At 43.1% G+C, this 15,526-nt stretch overlaps 1 protein-coding gene across 1 annotated transcript in view; it reads left to right on the top strand.

Moving 5' to 3' along the window:
* Window positions 1–9,199: 9,199 nt before the first annotated feature.
* The window catches only part of CREG2 (cellular repressor of E1A stimulated genes 2), a 32,786-nt gene continuing 26,459 nt past the window's right edge, over window positions 9,200–15,526 (top strand). The window contains exons 1-2 of the mRNA XM_075852693.1: window positions 9,200–9,737; window positions 11,385–11,554. Of these exons, the coding sequence (XP_075708808.1) occupies window positions 9,285–9,737; window positions 11,385–11,554 (623 nt within the window). The 5' untranslated portion in view covers window positions 9,200–9,284. The remainder of the gene's footprint in view (window positions 9,738–11,384; window positions 11,555–15,526) is intronic.

Genomic DNA, 15,526 nt, shown 5'->3' with positions numbered 1-15,526 from the left:
AAGATTACTGTCTGCTGGACCCTGTCTCTAAGCCTACCCTAGGCTTAGATACAGGGTCCCAATAACAGCATCACACATGCACATGGGCCCTGTATCTAAGGCCCTGTTCACATCACCGCTGCCCTTCCGTTGAGGGGTTCTGGAGGAGGTTTCCGTCGGGTAAACCCCTCAACGGAAAGGCAAACGGAAACCTTAGCTTCCGTTTGCATCACCATTAATCTCAACGGTGATGGAAACTTTGCTAATAGTTTCCCTTTGTCATCGATGTGAACGTGTTCCGTTATTTTGGCGGAATCAATAGCGCAGTCGACAATGTAAAACAACTGAATCCTGTCACAGCGGTGACAAACGGAAACCTTTAGCAACGTTTCCGTCACCATTGAGATCAATGGTGAGGGAAACGGAAGCTGAGGTTTCAGTTTGCCTTTCTGTTGAGGGGTTAACCCGACAGAACCCCTATACGGAAGGGCTACGGTGATGTGAACAGGCCCTTACTAGGGTTTTACTTTTGTGTTTTTTTACGGGATCGGTAGTTGGACTACGTCGGATTCGAGAACTGCTTTTTTTATTCTCTGTGGGGCTTTTTTATTTCAATAAATCAATTTTTTCTATGTCTTTGTATTTTTTTTTAAATGTTATCGCTACCGCCTTACTAATGGCCGCTGACTGATTGGCAGCGTCCATTACTAAGGCAGGGCTTAGTGTTAGCCGGTGAAAAGGCTAACACTAACTTCCATTATTACCCCGATACCCACCGCCATCAGGGGTGCCGGGAAGAGCCGGGTACGATCCAGTACCTGAACATCTGTAATGATGGTCGGGCACTGGGGCGGCCGCAGACTGGTATTACAAGACTGGGAAAGGCCAAAAACAGTGGCCCATCCCCCCTGGTAATACTAGGCTGCTGCTGTGTTGTATCTGTCTGGTTATGAAAAATGGGGGGACATCGTTTTATTTAAAAATAAATAAATAATTGGAAATCACGATGTGGGGTCCCGCATTTTAATAACCAGTCAGATTCAACATAGCAGCAGCAGGCAAGCATTACCAGGGTGGAAAGGGCCACTGTTTTTGGGCTTTCCCAGCCTAATATTACCAGCCTGCGGCCGTCCCATTGCTTCACCTACACTACAGATGTTCGGGTACTGGATCGTACCTGGCTCTTCCCGGTACCCCAGGTGGCGGTGGGTACCAGGGTAATAATGGGGCTTAGTGTTAGCCTCTTCATGTCTAACATTAAGACCCGCCTTAGTAATGGGTGTTGTCAATCAGACAGCGGCCATTACTAAGGTTGTAGAAATAAAGTTTAAACAAATACAAAGACATAGATAAAATATTTTATTGAAATAAAAATACCTGACACAACCCTCGTTATCCATTTTATTGAGAAAAAAAACTGTAGTTATCGAAGTAGTCCTCGAATCCGAAGTAGTCCAACAACCGAACCTGTAAAAAAAAACACAAACACACAAAAATAATTAATAACAACTAAAAAAGCAAAACAATTATTATTCTTACCTTTCTTGGGTCCAGCGCTGGAGCTGCAATGTCAGCGAGCTGGGCCCTATATCTAATCCTATCAAGTGTGATACTGTCTGCTGAACCACTGTATCTAATCCTATCATGTGTGATACTGTCAGCTGAGCTACTGTATCTAATCCCATCATGTGTGATACTGTATGCTGGGCCCTATATCTAATCCTATCATGTGTGATAGTGTCTGCTGAGCTACTGTATCTAATCCTATCATGTGTGATACTGTCTGCTGAGCTGTGTGTCTAATCCTATCATGTGATACTGCCTGCTGAGCTGTGTATCTAATCCTATCATGTGTGATACTGTCCGCTGAGCCACTGTATCTAATAATATCATGTGTGATACTGTCTGCTGGGCCCTATATCTAAACATTTTATGTGTGATACTGTCTGCCGAGCCACTGTATCTAATCCTATAATGTGTGATACTGTCTGCTGCGCCGCTGTATCTAATCCTATCTATAGCTATAGGGTCATATTGCTATAGATATGCTGTCTCATATATATATATATACATACACGCACATAATTTTTTTGGGGGGGCACATATGTATTGGGGCTATTCCCCCTGATGTTTTAAGTCCTCAGAGATGCTCCTGGCAGCTAGTGCGGCATTGTTGGATCACTTAGGAGACCCAGCGATGAAGCTGAAAGCTGCGGGTTATCGGCTATGAGAAGTTTAGGGGGGCCCAAGAAAAACCTTTGCATCGCGGCCCATGAGCCTTTAGCTACGCCCATGACCACTGCCATAGAGGATCCATTCACCCCATTTCCAACAAAGGACTCAATACACAGGGCTCTGTCGTCCCTCTGCCACACTATGCAAAGTACCCTCATCTACAGTTCACAGGCCCCTTAAACGGCATCCTCCTCATGACTGGACCGTCATCTCACAGAATGTGAGGCATTGCTTTTCCCCCAACCAGTGGTGCACTCATAATACAAGGCAGACCACGTCACTGACTGGGGCCCGTGGTGAGAAGGCGGCCCAACTCTGAACTTCTACTATTACCTGACGTATACAAACAGGGGGGGGGGGGTTTATTAAGACTGGGGTTTACTACACCAGTCTTAATAGACTTAAAAGTTGGAGTAAACTCTGATACATTTATTAAGAGGCAAAAGCAAGTTAAGGACCCCTGACATAGAGGATCCATTCACCCCATTCCCCAAACAGGACTCAACACACAGGACCCTCTACCCCCTACCCCACACTTATTAAGAGGCAAACCTAATAAAAAAAACTAGTATATTTGCGGAGCTCTCTTAATCGGGTATGGGGCACACTCTAAGTTTTGCTATGGAGACTATGATTTCCGTATACGCTCCTGCTACTCCCACTTAATTTTAAAGTGGATATGTGTCTGGTTCTCTGTGCAACATTTAGATTAGCCACATATGCTCCAGAGCAGGTGGACCATCTGTAACTGGAAACAGGATATATCAATGATAGGAAGCCACTCTGGAAGCTGTAAAGAACTGTGTTTTGTCACCAAAGCTGCATAAAAGTAGGCAGGCACTACTCTGTTTCCCTTCATCTCTCTTCACTCCCCAAATAATTGGAGATCCATGTAAATATCAAAACCATATGGGCAGCCGTCACTTTTTAGACTAGTAAAAACAATTTTAAGCCTAATTTATGCTGTCAATAAGTAATGGTTGGGGAACTTTATAGCAGGTTTTCATGTTCAGCAAACACAACTTTAGGCAGGACTCACACGAGCGTGTACGTTTTGCGCACGCAAAAAACACGGCATTATGTGCGTGCAAACGTTCAGTGTGGCATCTGAATATGGTGCGTGGCTGCATGATTTTCGCGCAGCCGGCATCATTTTGACACTCTGTTTTGATGTTTACGGAACAGTAAATAAGGAGGGGCTTTTATGTTTCCCTTCACTTCTTTAACAGCTGTTGTGCGAATCATGCGCGTCACCCGGAAGTGCTTCCGTGTGCCGTGTGCGATTTGCACGCACCCATTCACTTCAATGGGTGCGTGCTGCGCGAAACATGGGCAAGTATAGGACATGTAGTGAGTTTTACGCAGCGCACATACGCTGCATGAAAATCACGACCTGTCAGAACGGCCCCATTGACTTACATATGTCCGTGCGACGCGTGTGATTTCCACGCACGTAGCATGGACGTAATACACGTTCGTGTAAATAAGGCCTTACTGTATAGGGAAAAGTTCTGAACCTTTCTAATAGTTTTTACTGAGCGTCTTTGTGTGTAGCTTTAAAAGGGTTGTCTCATCATTCATAGAAATCCCTTTTAATCTGAGAGCCAGGCGGCATTCAGCTAATCATCACGGGTCCAGCTATTGAAACCCTCGGGAAGACGGAATTGATTTTTCTCCATTTCCTCCCCAAAAATACTAAGTTATTTCATAACTTTCATAATTTATATGCAACCTAAAAAGGTATTAAAAAAATCCCACATATGGCAGACAGAAAAATAGAAAAGTTATGGCTCTTGGAAAGCGGCGACATCAAAATTTTTTTTTCCATTAAATGTGCATAAAAAAACATCGAAATAATTACATATTTAGTATCGCCATAATCGCACTGACCCATAGAATAAAGGTAACATGTTATTTATCCCGCATGGTGAGCAGTGCAAAATTTATAATTGCTGTTTTTTTCATATTCCCCCGATAATCCACAAGTTATATGCTCACCAAAATAGTTCCATTAAAATAAAAAAAAACACATCGCAAGAAAAAGCCCTCATACAGCTATGTCAACAGAAAAATAAAAAAAATTATAGTCATAATAATGTGGCGAAGAAAAAACTAAAAAAATCCTGCTGTCCTGAAGGCCAAAATTGTCTCGGTCCTGAAAAGGTTAAATAAGCCAAGAATACTGCTGAGCTTTTTTTCCTTAGCAGCTGTAACTAAGCCAAGTGTCCATTGAGGGCCAAATAAAAGCCTGTTTGTCAATGTAATAATCAGGCAGGAACAGCGTCATGTTTGTGCAGATGAAATGTAAAAAAAAAATGGGTTTAGCTGGAGAGCAGGCAAGCAGCTGCTGTAGCGATGGTGGTGGTGGTGGTGACGACTGACGGAGTGTACCGTCACACTATAAAAAAAACACTCAAAAGAAACAAGGCTTGTACGTATGGTCTGTGTGTCATCAGCGTTGCAAGGGAAGGTGAGATGATGAAAAGCAAAATAAACATCTTATTTTTAATTTTTTTTCAAGGTTTGTTTCTTTTAAATGTGCTTTGGGGACTAATGTCAGAAATGTTTTATTTATCTGTGGTGGTGCAAACATGTCAGGCAAAAGATCAGGCAAACGGAAAACCATCTCCTAAACAGCTACTAAAAATGGTGTCTTTTCCTTCCTCAAAATGACTTGAAATAAGGTGAAATAGGTATAGGATCCTAAAATACCATTAGAAAATTCTACATTGTCATTTTTTAATGCCCTTTAAAGGCTATGCAAACCTTTGGAGACTTTTTTTTTCTAAAACTGTATTTTAGTGTTTAAAGGGGTTGTCCGAGATATATTTTTATTTTAAAGTTAAACACACAATGCACACATTAAGTATTCCCTAATATACTTACCTGTGCAATCTTGCTTCTGTTCTCCGTTCTGGCAGCTCTTTTCTGCCGATCACATGTCTTCTGACGTCACGTTTTCTTCCTCCTCCACTGTCGTGTCGTGTCCCGATCACATGGTCTCGCCCCAGCGAGACCTCGGATGGGACACGACACGTCACTGGAGACGTGACGTTTCTGCGCGTGCCCGCCCGCCCAGCCTATGCATCTTTTCACTGTGAACGCGCCTATGCGTGTTCACAGTGAAAAAAGTGAAGAGGGACGGCACCCGCGGACTAGAAAGGTACAGTGACCTCTGTACTTTTAGTTCTTCCCCTATCAAAGCCTACACATAGTAGGCTTTGATAGGGAATTATACAACACTATGCAGCACACGGGTCGCATGCAGCCCTTGAGGCTGTTATCTGCGGCCCGCGGGACACCGTGCACTGTTTAACAACTGGTTCCCGACCGCTGGCTGTATTTTTACGGCCAGCGGTCAGGGACGGGTCCTTAAAACCCGAGCCATAGACTTTCTACGGCTCGGGTTTTAACTTGCTGCCCGCGCGATCGGGCAGCTGAATGTCGGGTCTCCGGCTGTCAGTGACTGCCGGGGACCCTGAGGAGAGGATAGAAGCAGCTTTAGCTGCTTCTGTCTTCTCCGATGTCTTTTTACACAGCGCTCAATGAACGCTGTGTATAGGAATAGAGACAGCGGCCCCGCGCCGCTGTCTCTATTCCTCCCGGTGATCATGTGATCACATCTGGTCACATGATCACTGGGTGCCGTTACTGACAGACTGCTGCTGGGTCTTACTAGACCCAGCACAGCCCTATTAGTGACAATCGTCACTATGAGAGGGCTGATTTCCCCTGTAACTGGGGCTGCTGTGCAGCCCCAGATACAGTGGAAAAACATGTAAAAGAAAGAAAAAAAATATATAAAGTTCCCCAAAGGTCTTTTCTGACCTTTGGGGGACAGACCATAGTAATAAAAAAATAGTAAAGTAAAGTGCAAAAAAAAATACAATAATAAATACACATAAAATACCCACCCCAAAAAAATACCGTTCCCCCCGCCAATCATTGTTGTAACGCTAGCGCTGACCCAATTACCCTAATATAGACATGTAATATATAAAAATTTACGGTAGACAATGACGATCACAAATAAAAGGTCTATTTTAGGGTAAAACTATGTTATTACGCAAAAGAAAATAGCTGAAACGTAAAAAAGCTTTTTTTTTTACTATTATTTTCAAACTTTATGAAAGAAAATTCTAAAATGGCAAAAAAGGTGTGTATAAAAACAATAAAAAATTAAACCTGCATTGTCTACGGAAAAAACGTCGCAAAAATCACGTCGTTAGCCCAACAAATAAAAAAGTTATAGCCATTTAACGAACACGTGTTAAAAATGGCTAAACGGTATCTGGTCCTGAAGGCGCAAAATAGCCCGATCCTGAACTGGATAAGATCTTCTGGGGTCCTGTATCTAAGCCTACATTGTTAGGGTATGTTCACACGAGGGCGTCCATAACTGCTGAAATTACGGGGATGTTTCCGCCTGGTTTTTTTTTAAGCGGAAACAGCGTAGCAAAACTTGTAAAAAACGGCCCGAAAATGCGTACCATTGATTTTCAATGGGAGGCGTCGGCATCTTTTTCCCGCGAGCAGTAAAACTGCCTCGTGGGAAAAAGAAGCGACATGCTCCATCTTCGGGCGTTTACGCCTCTGACCTCCCATTGAATTCAATGGGAGACAGAGAAAGCGTATTTCCGTTGTTTTATGCCCGCGGCACTCAATTGCCGTGGGCGAAAAACATGACAGCAAAAAAAGCCGCAAAAACAACGCCAAAAAGTCTACGATAAACGCCGCGAAAAACATCGCAAATAAAGCCGCGAAAAAAGAGGCAAAAAACGCCACGAAAAACGACAGGAAAAACGCCACGAAAGACGCAACGAAAAACGCAGAAAAAAAAACGCAAACAGCGACGCAAAAAAAAGAGGCGAAAAAGGACGCAAAAAAGGCTACGATAAACGCCACGGAAAACGTTGCGAAAAACATCGCGGAAAAAGCCGCAAACAAAGAGGCAAAGAACGCCGCGAAAAACTACTGGGAAAACGCCACGAAAGACGCAACGAAAAACGCAGCAAAAATAGCCGCAAACAACGATGTAAAAAAAGAAACGATACGAAAAAGGCTACGATAAACGCAACGGAAAACACAGCAAAAAAAGACGCAAACAAACAAGCAAAAAACGCCAAGATAAACGAAGCGAAAAACGGCCCGAACAAAGCGGCAAACAAAACCGCAAACAAAGCCGCAAACAGCGCACAAAAAACTCCGGGAAAAATGACGCAAAAATCAACGTGCAGGGAGAGGTAAATCTGCCGCAAACTTCAAGACGGAATTTTGAGGCAGATATTCCTCCGCCAAAAAAACTCAGTGTGAACATGGCCTTAGTGGAGAGAGACATGAGATAGAGGAGGGTGGGCGAGGGTGAGGGTGGACGAGGGTGAGGGTGGACGAGGGTGAGGGTGGACGAGGGTGAGGGTGGACGAGGATTAGGGGAGACACGAAGAGGTTTATAGACCTGAAAAGAGAAAGAAAACATAAATGTGAAAAACATAATGGGGGGGGGGGAACATTTGCTCACCATCCTTCAAGAATGTCAGCAAGGAGACAAGTCCAGTGAAGGAGGTCAGCGGGGAGGAGCAAGGACAGCTCACGTGAACTCTTGGAAGGTACGTGCACGCTCATTGCAGCCTGCAATGAGCGTGCACGGGAAAAAAGTTTCATAACAAGGAAAGATCAACAAACCAGACCTGAACTGCATGTAAACAAACTGTGCTAAATTCAAAGAAGAAATGTGCTAAGTAGAATTTTTTTTTTAAATAATGCTTTATTTAGGTTGTCTGTATAAGGGGTAATGTATGACACAGTTTTTGAAAAAATGTTGGTATCTCGGACAACCCCTTTAATGTAACTGTAATTTGTTTTTATTAAAAAATATTTTTACCTTTTGAGATAAAGTTTCTATGAATTCTGTATACAGAGTAGCTGTATCTTGCGCTGAAACCTGAATCCTTCAGGTCAGCGGGACTGACGGGTTCGGTGACAGTGGGTCTCTGATGTGATAGATAACAGGTGGATCCTGCGTGTCAGAGAAACGCAGGACCCGCTCACACCCGAAGCCGTCAGTCCCACTGACCTAACTAATTTGGGTTTCAGCGCAAAATACAGCGTCTATGTATCCAGGATACATAGAAACTGGATCTCAAAAAAGTTATTTATTTTTTTAAATAAAAGTAAATTACAAGGTTGAACTATACACTAAAATACACTGTTTTAGTAAAAAATAATAAAAACAAATTTTTAAAGGTTTACCTAGCCTTTAAATTTTGGGGAAAAATACAGACAAATCTGAAATATAAAACAGACTTCTACTGTATCCTTACAGAAGGAGCTTTTTATTTTCTTTGTACACAATTCAAAAATATACTATCACTCAGAGCATTAGCCGAGTCCTCTATATTAAGCAGCAGGCCAGTCCAGATGATATTTTGGAGGTGTCCCCTTGCTCAAGCGTATCAGCATTCATTCAGCATATAATTGCTTTTTTGCATATTTTACCACGCTCCTGAAGGAAGCCTTGTCGGTGAGCATGAGGTTTATCGCAGGGATAGCCCTCAAGGAAGTGCAAGAAGCCCTGATTCACAATAGTAGGCTTCGGTTAGCAGCTATTACTTATGTCTCCTCCACTTTCTCTGTTGAATGGATCACATCCAAAATATTTTACTGGATGGTTAAGCAGACCAGGATACTCCAAGGTAAAGTTTGTGCAGGCCTACTGACTACCTTATGCAAAGGGTATTTCTACTCCATCCCCAAAAATCATGGGGCAGATTTACTAAGGTGTATTTTTTTTTTTTTTTTTTTATTATTATTATTATTATTATTAATAAGAGGGCATTACACAAAATGATTACATCTTTGACCTATTTGAGATGTTTAAGCTTTTATATTTAGGATATTTAAATTACAATTTTTGATATCGTCTTTGTAGAAAAATATAGCCGTGTTATTTTCATGAGATAGACCGGATTTTAAAACTTCCCAGCAGATGGTGCTCACGGACTTGCAGGCGAAAACACCTCCTTGGCTTAGCAAGACGAATGTAGAATCCAGCATCATTTGCCTGGCTCAAAATGTCCGAGTCCTGCTTCAATTGCAAAACAACTGCTTGTGCATCTTACATCCTATGGCTGGTGGGATGCAGTTTATTGTCCTACTCTCACGGATATGTGATTGTAAATTCAGTGTCATGGTCAGTCACCAATGAAGTAGAAGAAGAATTGGACAGCTCTTCCACTGAGGATGCTTTACCAGCACTAATGGAAGACACAATCAGCATGTGGAAGCAGAGCTATCCAGCTTCAGCCTACAAGGAGGAAAGGGAGATGAAGTCCGGACCAGGGCCTGATATGTCCAAGCAGATGATCACACCATCCAAGATGTTCTCCTACAAGAGAGCGAGCAGCACCGTCACCGAGAGCCCCTCTACTGTAGCTGCCCTGCAGCACAGGCTTCTCACAAATGCCAGAATATTAGCCCACAAAAGCAAATGGGGGACCCTGGCAACTCTTTCCACCCAGGAGACTGTAAGTTCTTTGTGTCCGCAATGTGCAGTTGCATTCATACATCCCTGATGTTCAAGGTTCATTGTCTTGGTCTTCATCTTCACAGTTATGTCTTTTGTTTTATGCGCTTCATGGTAATTTGCTGCCTGAAAGATGCTGCTCTATACAGGAACGGTCCTTCACGTATTATTACATGTATTATATATATAATGTTCTACTGCAACATGTTTGTGAACCCATTTTTTTTTTTTGTATTTCAGTTTTAACTATTGCTCCTTGAGATTTTTATCACAACACATCACTCAGTTTGGTGCACATGGAGGAGACATAAACAACATGCTACTTATTCAGAAGCCCATGTATCACATTGTGCTCTGGCCCATGTTAGCTGAAGTCTCAGATGACATAATAGTGCCCTTGTTTTAGTATCCGGAAAGGGCATACGACACAATAAGGGCATGACCACACATGGCGGAATTCCTCCGCAACTGTCCGCATCAATGCCGCACCTAATCCGGGTTGCGGATTACGGCTGCGGATCTGCACAAAATGTGCAGAAAATTGATGCGGACTAGCTGCTGCGGACTGCGGGAAAAGTGCTTCCCTTCTCCCTATCAGTGCAGGATAGAGAGAAGGGACAGCACTTTCCCTAGTGAAAGTAAAAGAAATTCATACTTACCGCCCGTTGTCTTTATGACGCGTCCCTCCTTCGGCATCCAGCCCGACCTCCCTGGATGACGCGGCAGTCCATGTGACCGCTGCAGCCTGTGCTTGGCCTGTGATTGGCTGCAGCCGTCACTTACACTGAAACGTCATCCTGGGAGGCCGGACTGGAGACAGAAACAGGGAGTTCTCGGTAAGTACGAACTTCATTTTTTTTTACAGATACATGTATATTGGGATCGGTAGTCACTGTCCCGGGTGCAGAAACAGTTACTGCCGATCGCTTAACTCTTTCAGCACCCTGGACAGTGACTATTTACTGACGTCTCCTAGCAACGCTCCCGTCATTACGGGAGCCCCATTGACTTCCTCAGTCTGGCTGTAGACCTAGAAATACATAGGTCCAGCCAGAATGAAGAAATGTCAAGTTAAAAAAGCAAGACGCATCCGCAGCACACATAACATGTGCATGACAGCTGCGGACTTCATTGCGGAACTTTGAATCTCCATTGAAGTCAATGGAGAAATTCCGCCATGAGTCCGCCACTGCTCCGCAACAGACAGAGCATGCTGCGGACACCAAATTCCGCTCCGCAGCCTATGCTCCGCAGCGGAATTGTACGCATCGTGTAAACGAACACTGCTAAATTAAAGTGAAAGTCAATGGAGAAACGGCTCCGCTGCGGAATAACGCTGCGGAGTGTCCGCAGCGGAATTTAAGTGAAATTCCGCCATGTGTGAACCCGCCCTTATGAGACACCAAATTCGGCGTAACTGAAGAATTGTGTAAGCACATTTCGCTAAACCTAGTTTGTGTCTCCTTTCAAAATAAGTTTGAGGATTGTACTAGAAAATAAAGGCAATATAGATTGGGTTGTTTGCAAAAATGGTGGAATGTGTTTACTTAGTATTTTTTAAGTATTCTTTTTAGTACCTGCTGTTATTATTTAAGGGGTATTCCCATCTTAAGCATGTATGTGTCACCTTCTTTTGTCCTATTCTCAGATACAAGGACTGCCTTTTGGACGGGTTCTGTTAACCAGCGATGGCCCTATGGATAACAGTACTGGAGTTCCATACTTTTATATTTCTCCGAAGTCAAGCTTCATTGCAGACCTGATGAAGAATCCAATTGTATCTTTCACATGCACAGATCCAGATGGTGATATTTTCAGGTAGGAAAAAATAAAGCACTTAAAAGGGGCATTGAAAAAACCTGCAGCGCTAGTTTGAGTGTTTTTTTTTTTTCGCTGCGTTTTTTGCCCACAGTCCTTGCATTAACTTCATTGGTCAGGGGCAGAAGAAACCATGAAAAAAAAAAGCTGAAAAATGCGTGCAGGCATTTCAAAATCTGCCTTAAAATTTCTGAAGGAATTCTGAGGCAGATTTTTTTCTGCCTGCAAAAAAACTCAGTGTGAACAGGGCCTTAAAAAGAGATTGAAACAAACACCATTTACAATAAATAATATAATATAGTGTGTTTTAGAAAGTGGAAACTGTTGGTAAACACACATGCACTATAAAAGCCACAACGTGAAATAATATATAAAAATGAAAGTAAAAACATTTCTTCAAAACATTTTTTTATTTTTAAAAACATTTGTTCATTTGTAAATAATCCAATGCATGGATACACACGATGAATAAGGAGTATAATATACGTGTATATTATGGCGCACATTTACTAATCCTTGTGTACCACTGAGCGCTATGACAGTATGTCACTACAGTGTAGACTGCGTTGTTTTCTCTAAAACCACACTTATGGAATCTGTCGCAGCTACTGAACTAAAGAAGGTGTACCTGGAGCAATTCATGGCTACTTTTCCTAACAGAAAAATGTTGTATGTCAGGCACACAAACTGAGACTTCGAGGGGTATTAAGGAATGCCATGTACCTACAGATTCTAATATTTTATTTGCTTGAGTTCCAAGTTATGCGATACTGTTTGGGCAGAAAGTCACTGTAAGGCCACGTTTAGACATGATTTTCGGTGCACCAATAAAGTACATGATGGTACAAAGCACAAATTATTAGACTAAAATTAAACCTTAAATAAGACACGTAAAACAGATAGGTCGATAAAAAAGGCAGCAGTGTTTTTATTAAGGGTTACCAAAGATTTAAATCAATAATAATAATAATAAATACTTTAACCACATATAATAAATAAACTATTTTAAAAAATCAGTCCACCCAGCAATTTTTGGGAGACAAAAAAACCTCACTAATAAAAAATCGCGACATAAAAGGACAACTGTAAAAACTTTTTGGGAGGACGGGTGGGCGCTGGTCACAGGAACGCTGGAACGGTCATCAGATCTCCGGAACCAGGGGTTTATAAAGGAGAATCTCCCCACCGAATATTTCAAACTGCCAATCAAATTCAAATCTTGGTGCTGGGCAGATTTGAAGAGTGTTTTAGAAGCTGTCAGTTAAGTACCAACTGAAATAAAAAGGGGGGAAAAGGGGGAGAGAAAACACCAGCCAAAACACAAACACAAAATAATAATTAACCCTTTCCCGACCTATGACGAAAATGAACGTCATGGTCGAGTGCTAGTTCCCGCACCAGGACGTTCATTTTCGTCAGTATTTCTAACGGTTAGGTCGGATTCACAGCGTGTGCATTTTGCGCGTGCAAAAGGCACTTAACAGCTCTGTGTCAGCCCCGTATGATGCGCGGCTGCGTGATTTTCGCGCAGCCGCCATCATTATGACACTCCGTTTGGATGTTTGTAAACAGAAAAGCACGTGGTGCTTTTCTGTTTACATTCATAGTTTTACTGCTGTTGTGCGAATCACGCGCGTCCCACGGAAGTGCTTACGTGTGGTGCGCGTGATTTTCACGCACCCATTGACTTCAATGGGTGCGTGATGCGCGAAATACGCACAAAGAACGGACATGTCGTGAGTTTTACGCAGCGGACTCACGCTGCGTAAAAATCACTGACTGTCTGCACGGCCCCATAGACTAATATAGGTCTGTGCGGGACGCGTGAAAATCACGCGCGTTGCATGGACGTATATCACGTTCGTCTGAATAAGCCCTTACTCTGTGTAAACACAGAGTGACAAGACCGCGCTGCAAGCTGTCCCAGACAGCTGACACATCAGTCTTGCCGGTCAGTGGACCATCGCCACTGCTTTTGGCAATTAACCCCTTAAATGCGGCGACCGATTGCGATCGCCGCATTTAAGTGGTTTGAAGCACATCGGCAGCCCCCACGAAGTGATTGTGGGGGCTGCTGATGCTTGTTGTGGCAATCAGAGGCCAGACAATGGCCTCCAGGTAGCCATGTACGGAAGCCTCGGAGGAGCAGCCTCCGGCCAGTCCTCCGAGCCTTCCTGTCAGTGTGACCTTCAGGTCACAATGACAGTTAGAATACATTACACTACGTAGGTAGTGTAATGTACTCTAGCAGCAATCAAAGCTGCAAGTCTAAATGTCCCCTAGTGGGACAAGTAAGAAAAGTTATAAAAAGGTAATAAAAATGTTTTCAAAAAAGTGGAAAAATAAAAGTTATAAGTTATATAAACAAGAACTGCTTTTTTTCCCTATAATAAGACTTTTATTATAGGAAAAAAATGAACACGTTACAAAAGTACACATATTTGGTATCACCGCGTTCATAACGACCCCAACTATAATATTATAATGTTATTTTTCCCGCATGATGAACACCCCAAAAAAAATCAATAAAAAACTACGCCAGAATCGCAATTTTTTTGGTCACCACCCCTCCTAAAATAAAGAATAAAAACTGATCAAAAATTTGCATGTACCCCAAAACAGTACCAATAAAAACTTCAATCCGTACCGCAAAAAACAAGCCCTTAGGGCATGACCACACATGGCGGAATTCCTCCGCAACTGTCCGCATCAATGCCGCACCTAATCCGGGTTGCGGATTACGGCTGCGGATCTGCACAAAATGTGCAGAAAATTGATGCGGACTGGCCGCTGCGGACTGCAGGAAAAGTGCTTCCCTTCTCCCTATCAGTGCAGGATAGAGAGAAGGGACAGCACTTTCCCTAGTGAAAGTAAAAGAAATTCATACTTACCGCCCGTTGTCTTGATGACGCGTCCCTCCTTCGGCATCCAGCCCGACCTCCCTGGATGACGCGCCAGTCCATGTGACCGCTGCAGCCTGTGCTTGGCCTGTGATTGGCTGCAGCCGTCACTTCCACTGAAACGTCATCCTGGGAGGCCGGACTGGAGACAGAAACAGGGAGTTCTCGGTAAGTATGAACTTATATGTTTTTTTACAGATACATGTATATTGAGATCGATAGTCACTGTCCCGGGTGCAGAAACAGTTACTGCCGATCGCTTAACTCTTTCAGCACCCTGGACAGTGACTATTTACAGACGTCTCCTAGCAACGCTCCCGTCATTACGGGAGCCCCATTGACTTCCTCAGTCTGGCTGTAGACCTAGAAATACATAGGTCCAGCCAGAATGAAGAAATGTCATGTTAAAAAACCAATACGCTCCGCACCACACATAACATGTGCATGACAGCTGCGGACTTCATTGCGGAACTTAGAATCTCCATTGAAGTCAATGGAGAAATTCCGCCATGAGTCCGCAACCAGTCCGCCACTGCTCCGCAACAGACAGAGCATGCTGCGGACACCACATTCCGCTCCGCAGCCTATGCTCCGCAGCGGAATTGTACGCATCGTGTAAACGAACACTGCGAAATTAAAGTGAAAGTCAATGGAGAAACGGCTCCGCTGCGGATTAACGCTGCGGAGTGTCCGCAGCGGAATTTAAGTGAAAATCCGCCATGTGTGAACCCGCCCTTACACAGCTTTTTTTTACTAAAAAATTATGGCTCTCAGAAAATGGTGACAGCTAAAAAAAGGAAAAAAAAGCTATATACATATGGTATCGCCGTAATCGTACCAACCCGCAGAATAAAGTAAAATTGTCATTTATAGCGTACGGTGAATGCCGCAAAAAAAACATAAACTAACAAAACATTGTCAAAATTCCTGGTTTTTGGTCAGGATTACAAAAAATTTTAATAAAAAGTGATCAAAAAATCGCATGTACTCCAAAATTGTACCAGTGAAAACTACAGATTGTACCGCAACAAATAAGCCCTCACACGGCTCCGGTGGTGAAAAAATAAAAAAG

This window comes from Rhinoderma darwinii, chromosome 2 (assembly GCF_050947455.1).
Source record: "Rhinoderma darwinii isolate aRhiDar2 chromosome 2, aRhiDar2.hap1, whole genome shotgun sequence".
Lineage (NCBI taxonomy): Eukaryota > Metazoa > Chordata > Amphibia > Anura > Rhinodermatidae > Rhinoderma > Rhinoderma darwinii.
Note: the sequence above shows the minus strand (reverse complement) of the source record. Positions and strands in the feature narration are given on the sequence as shown.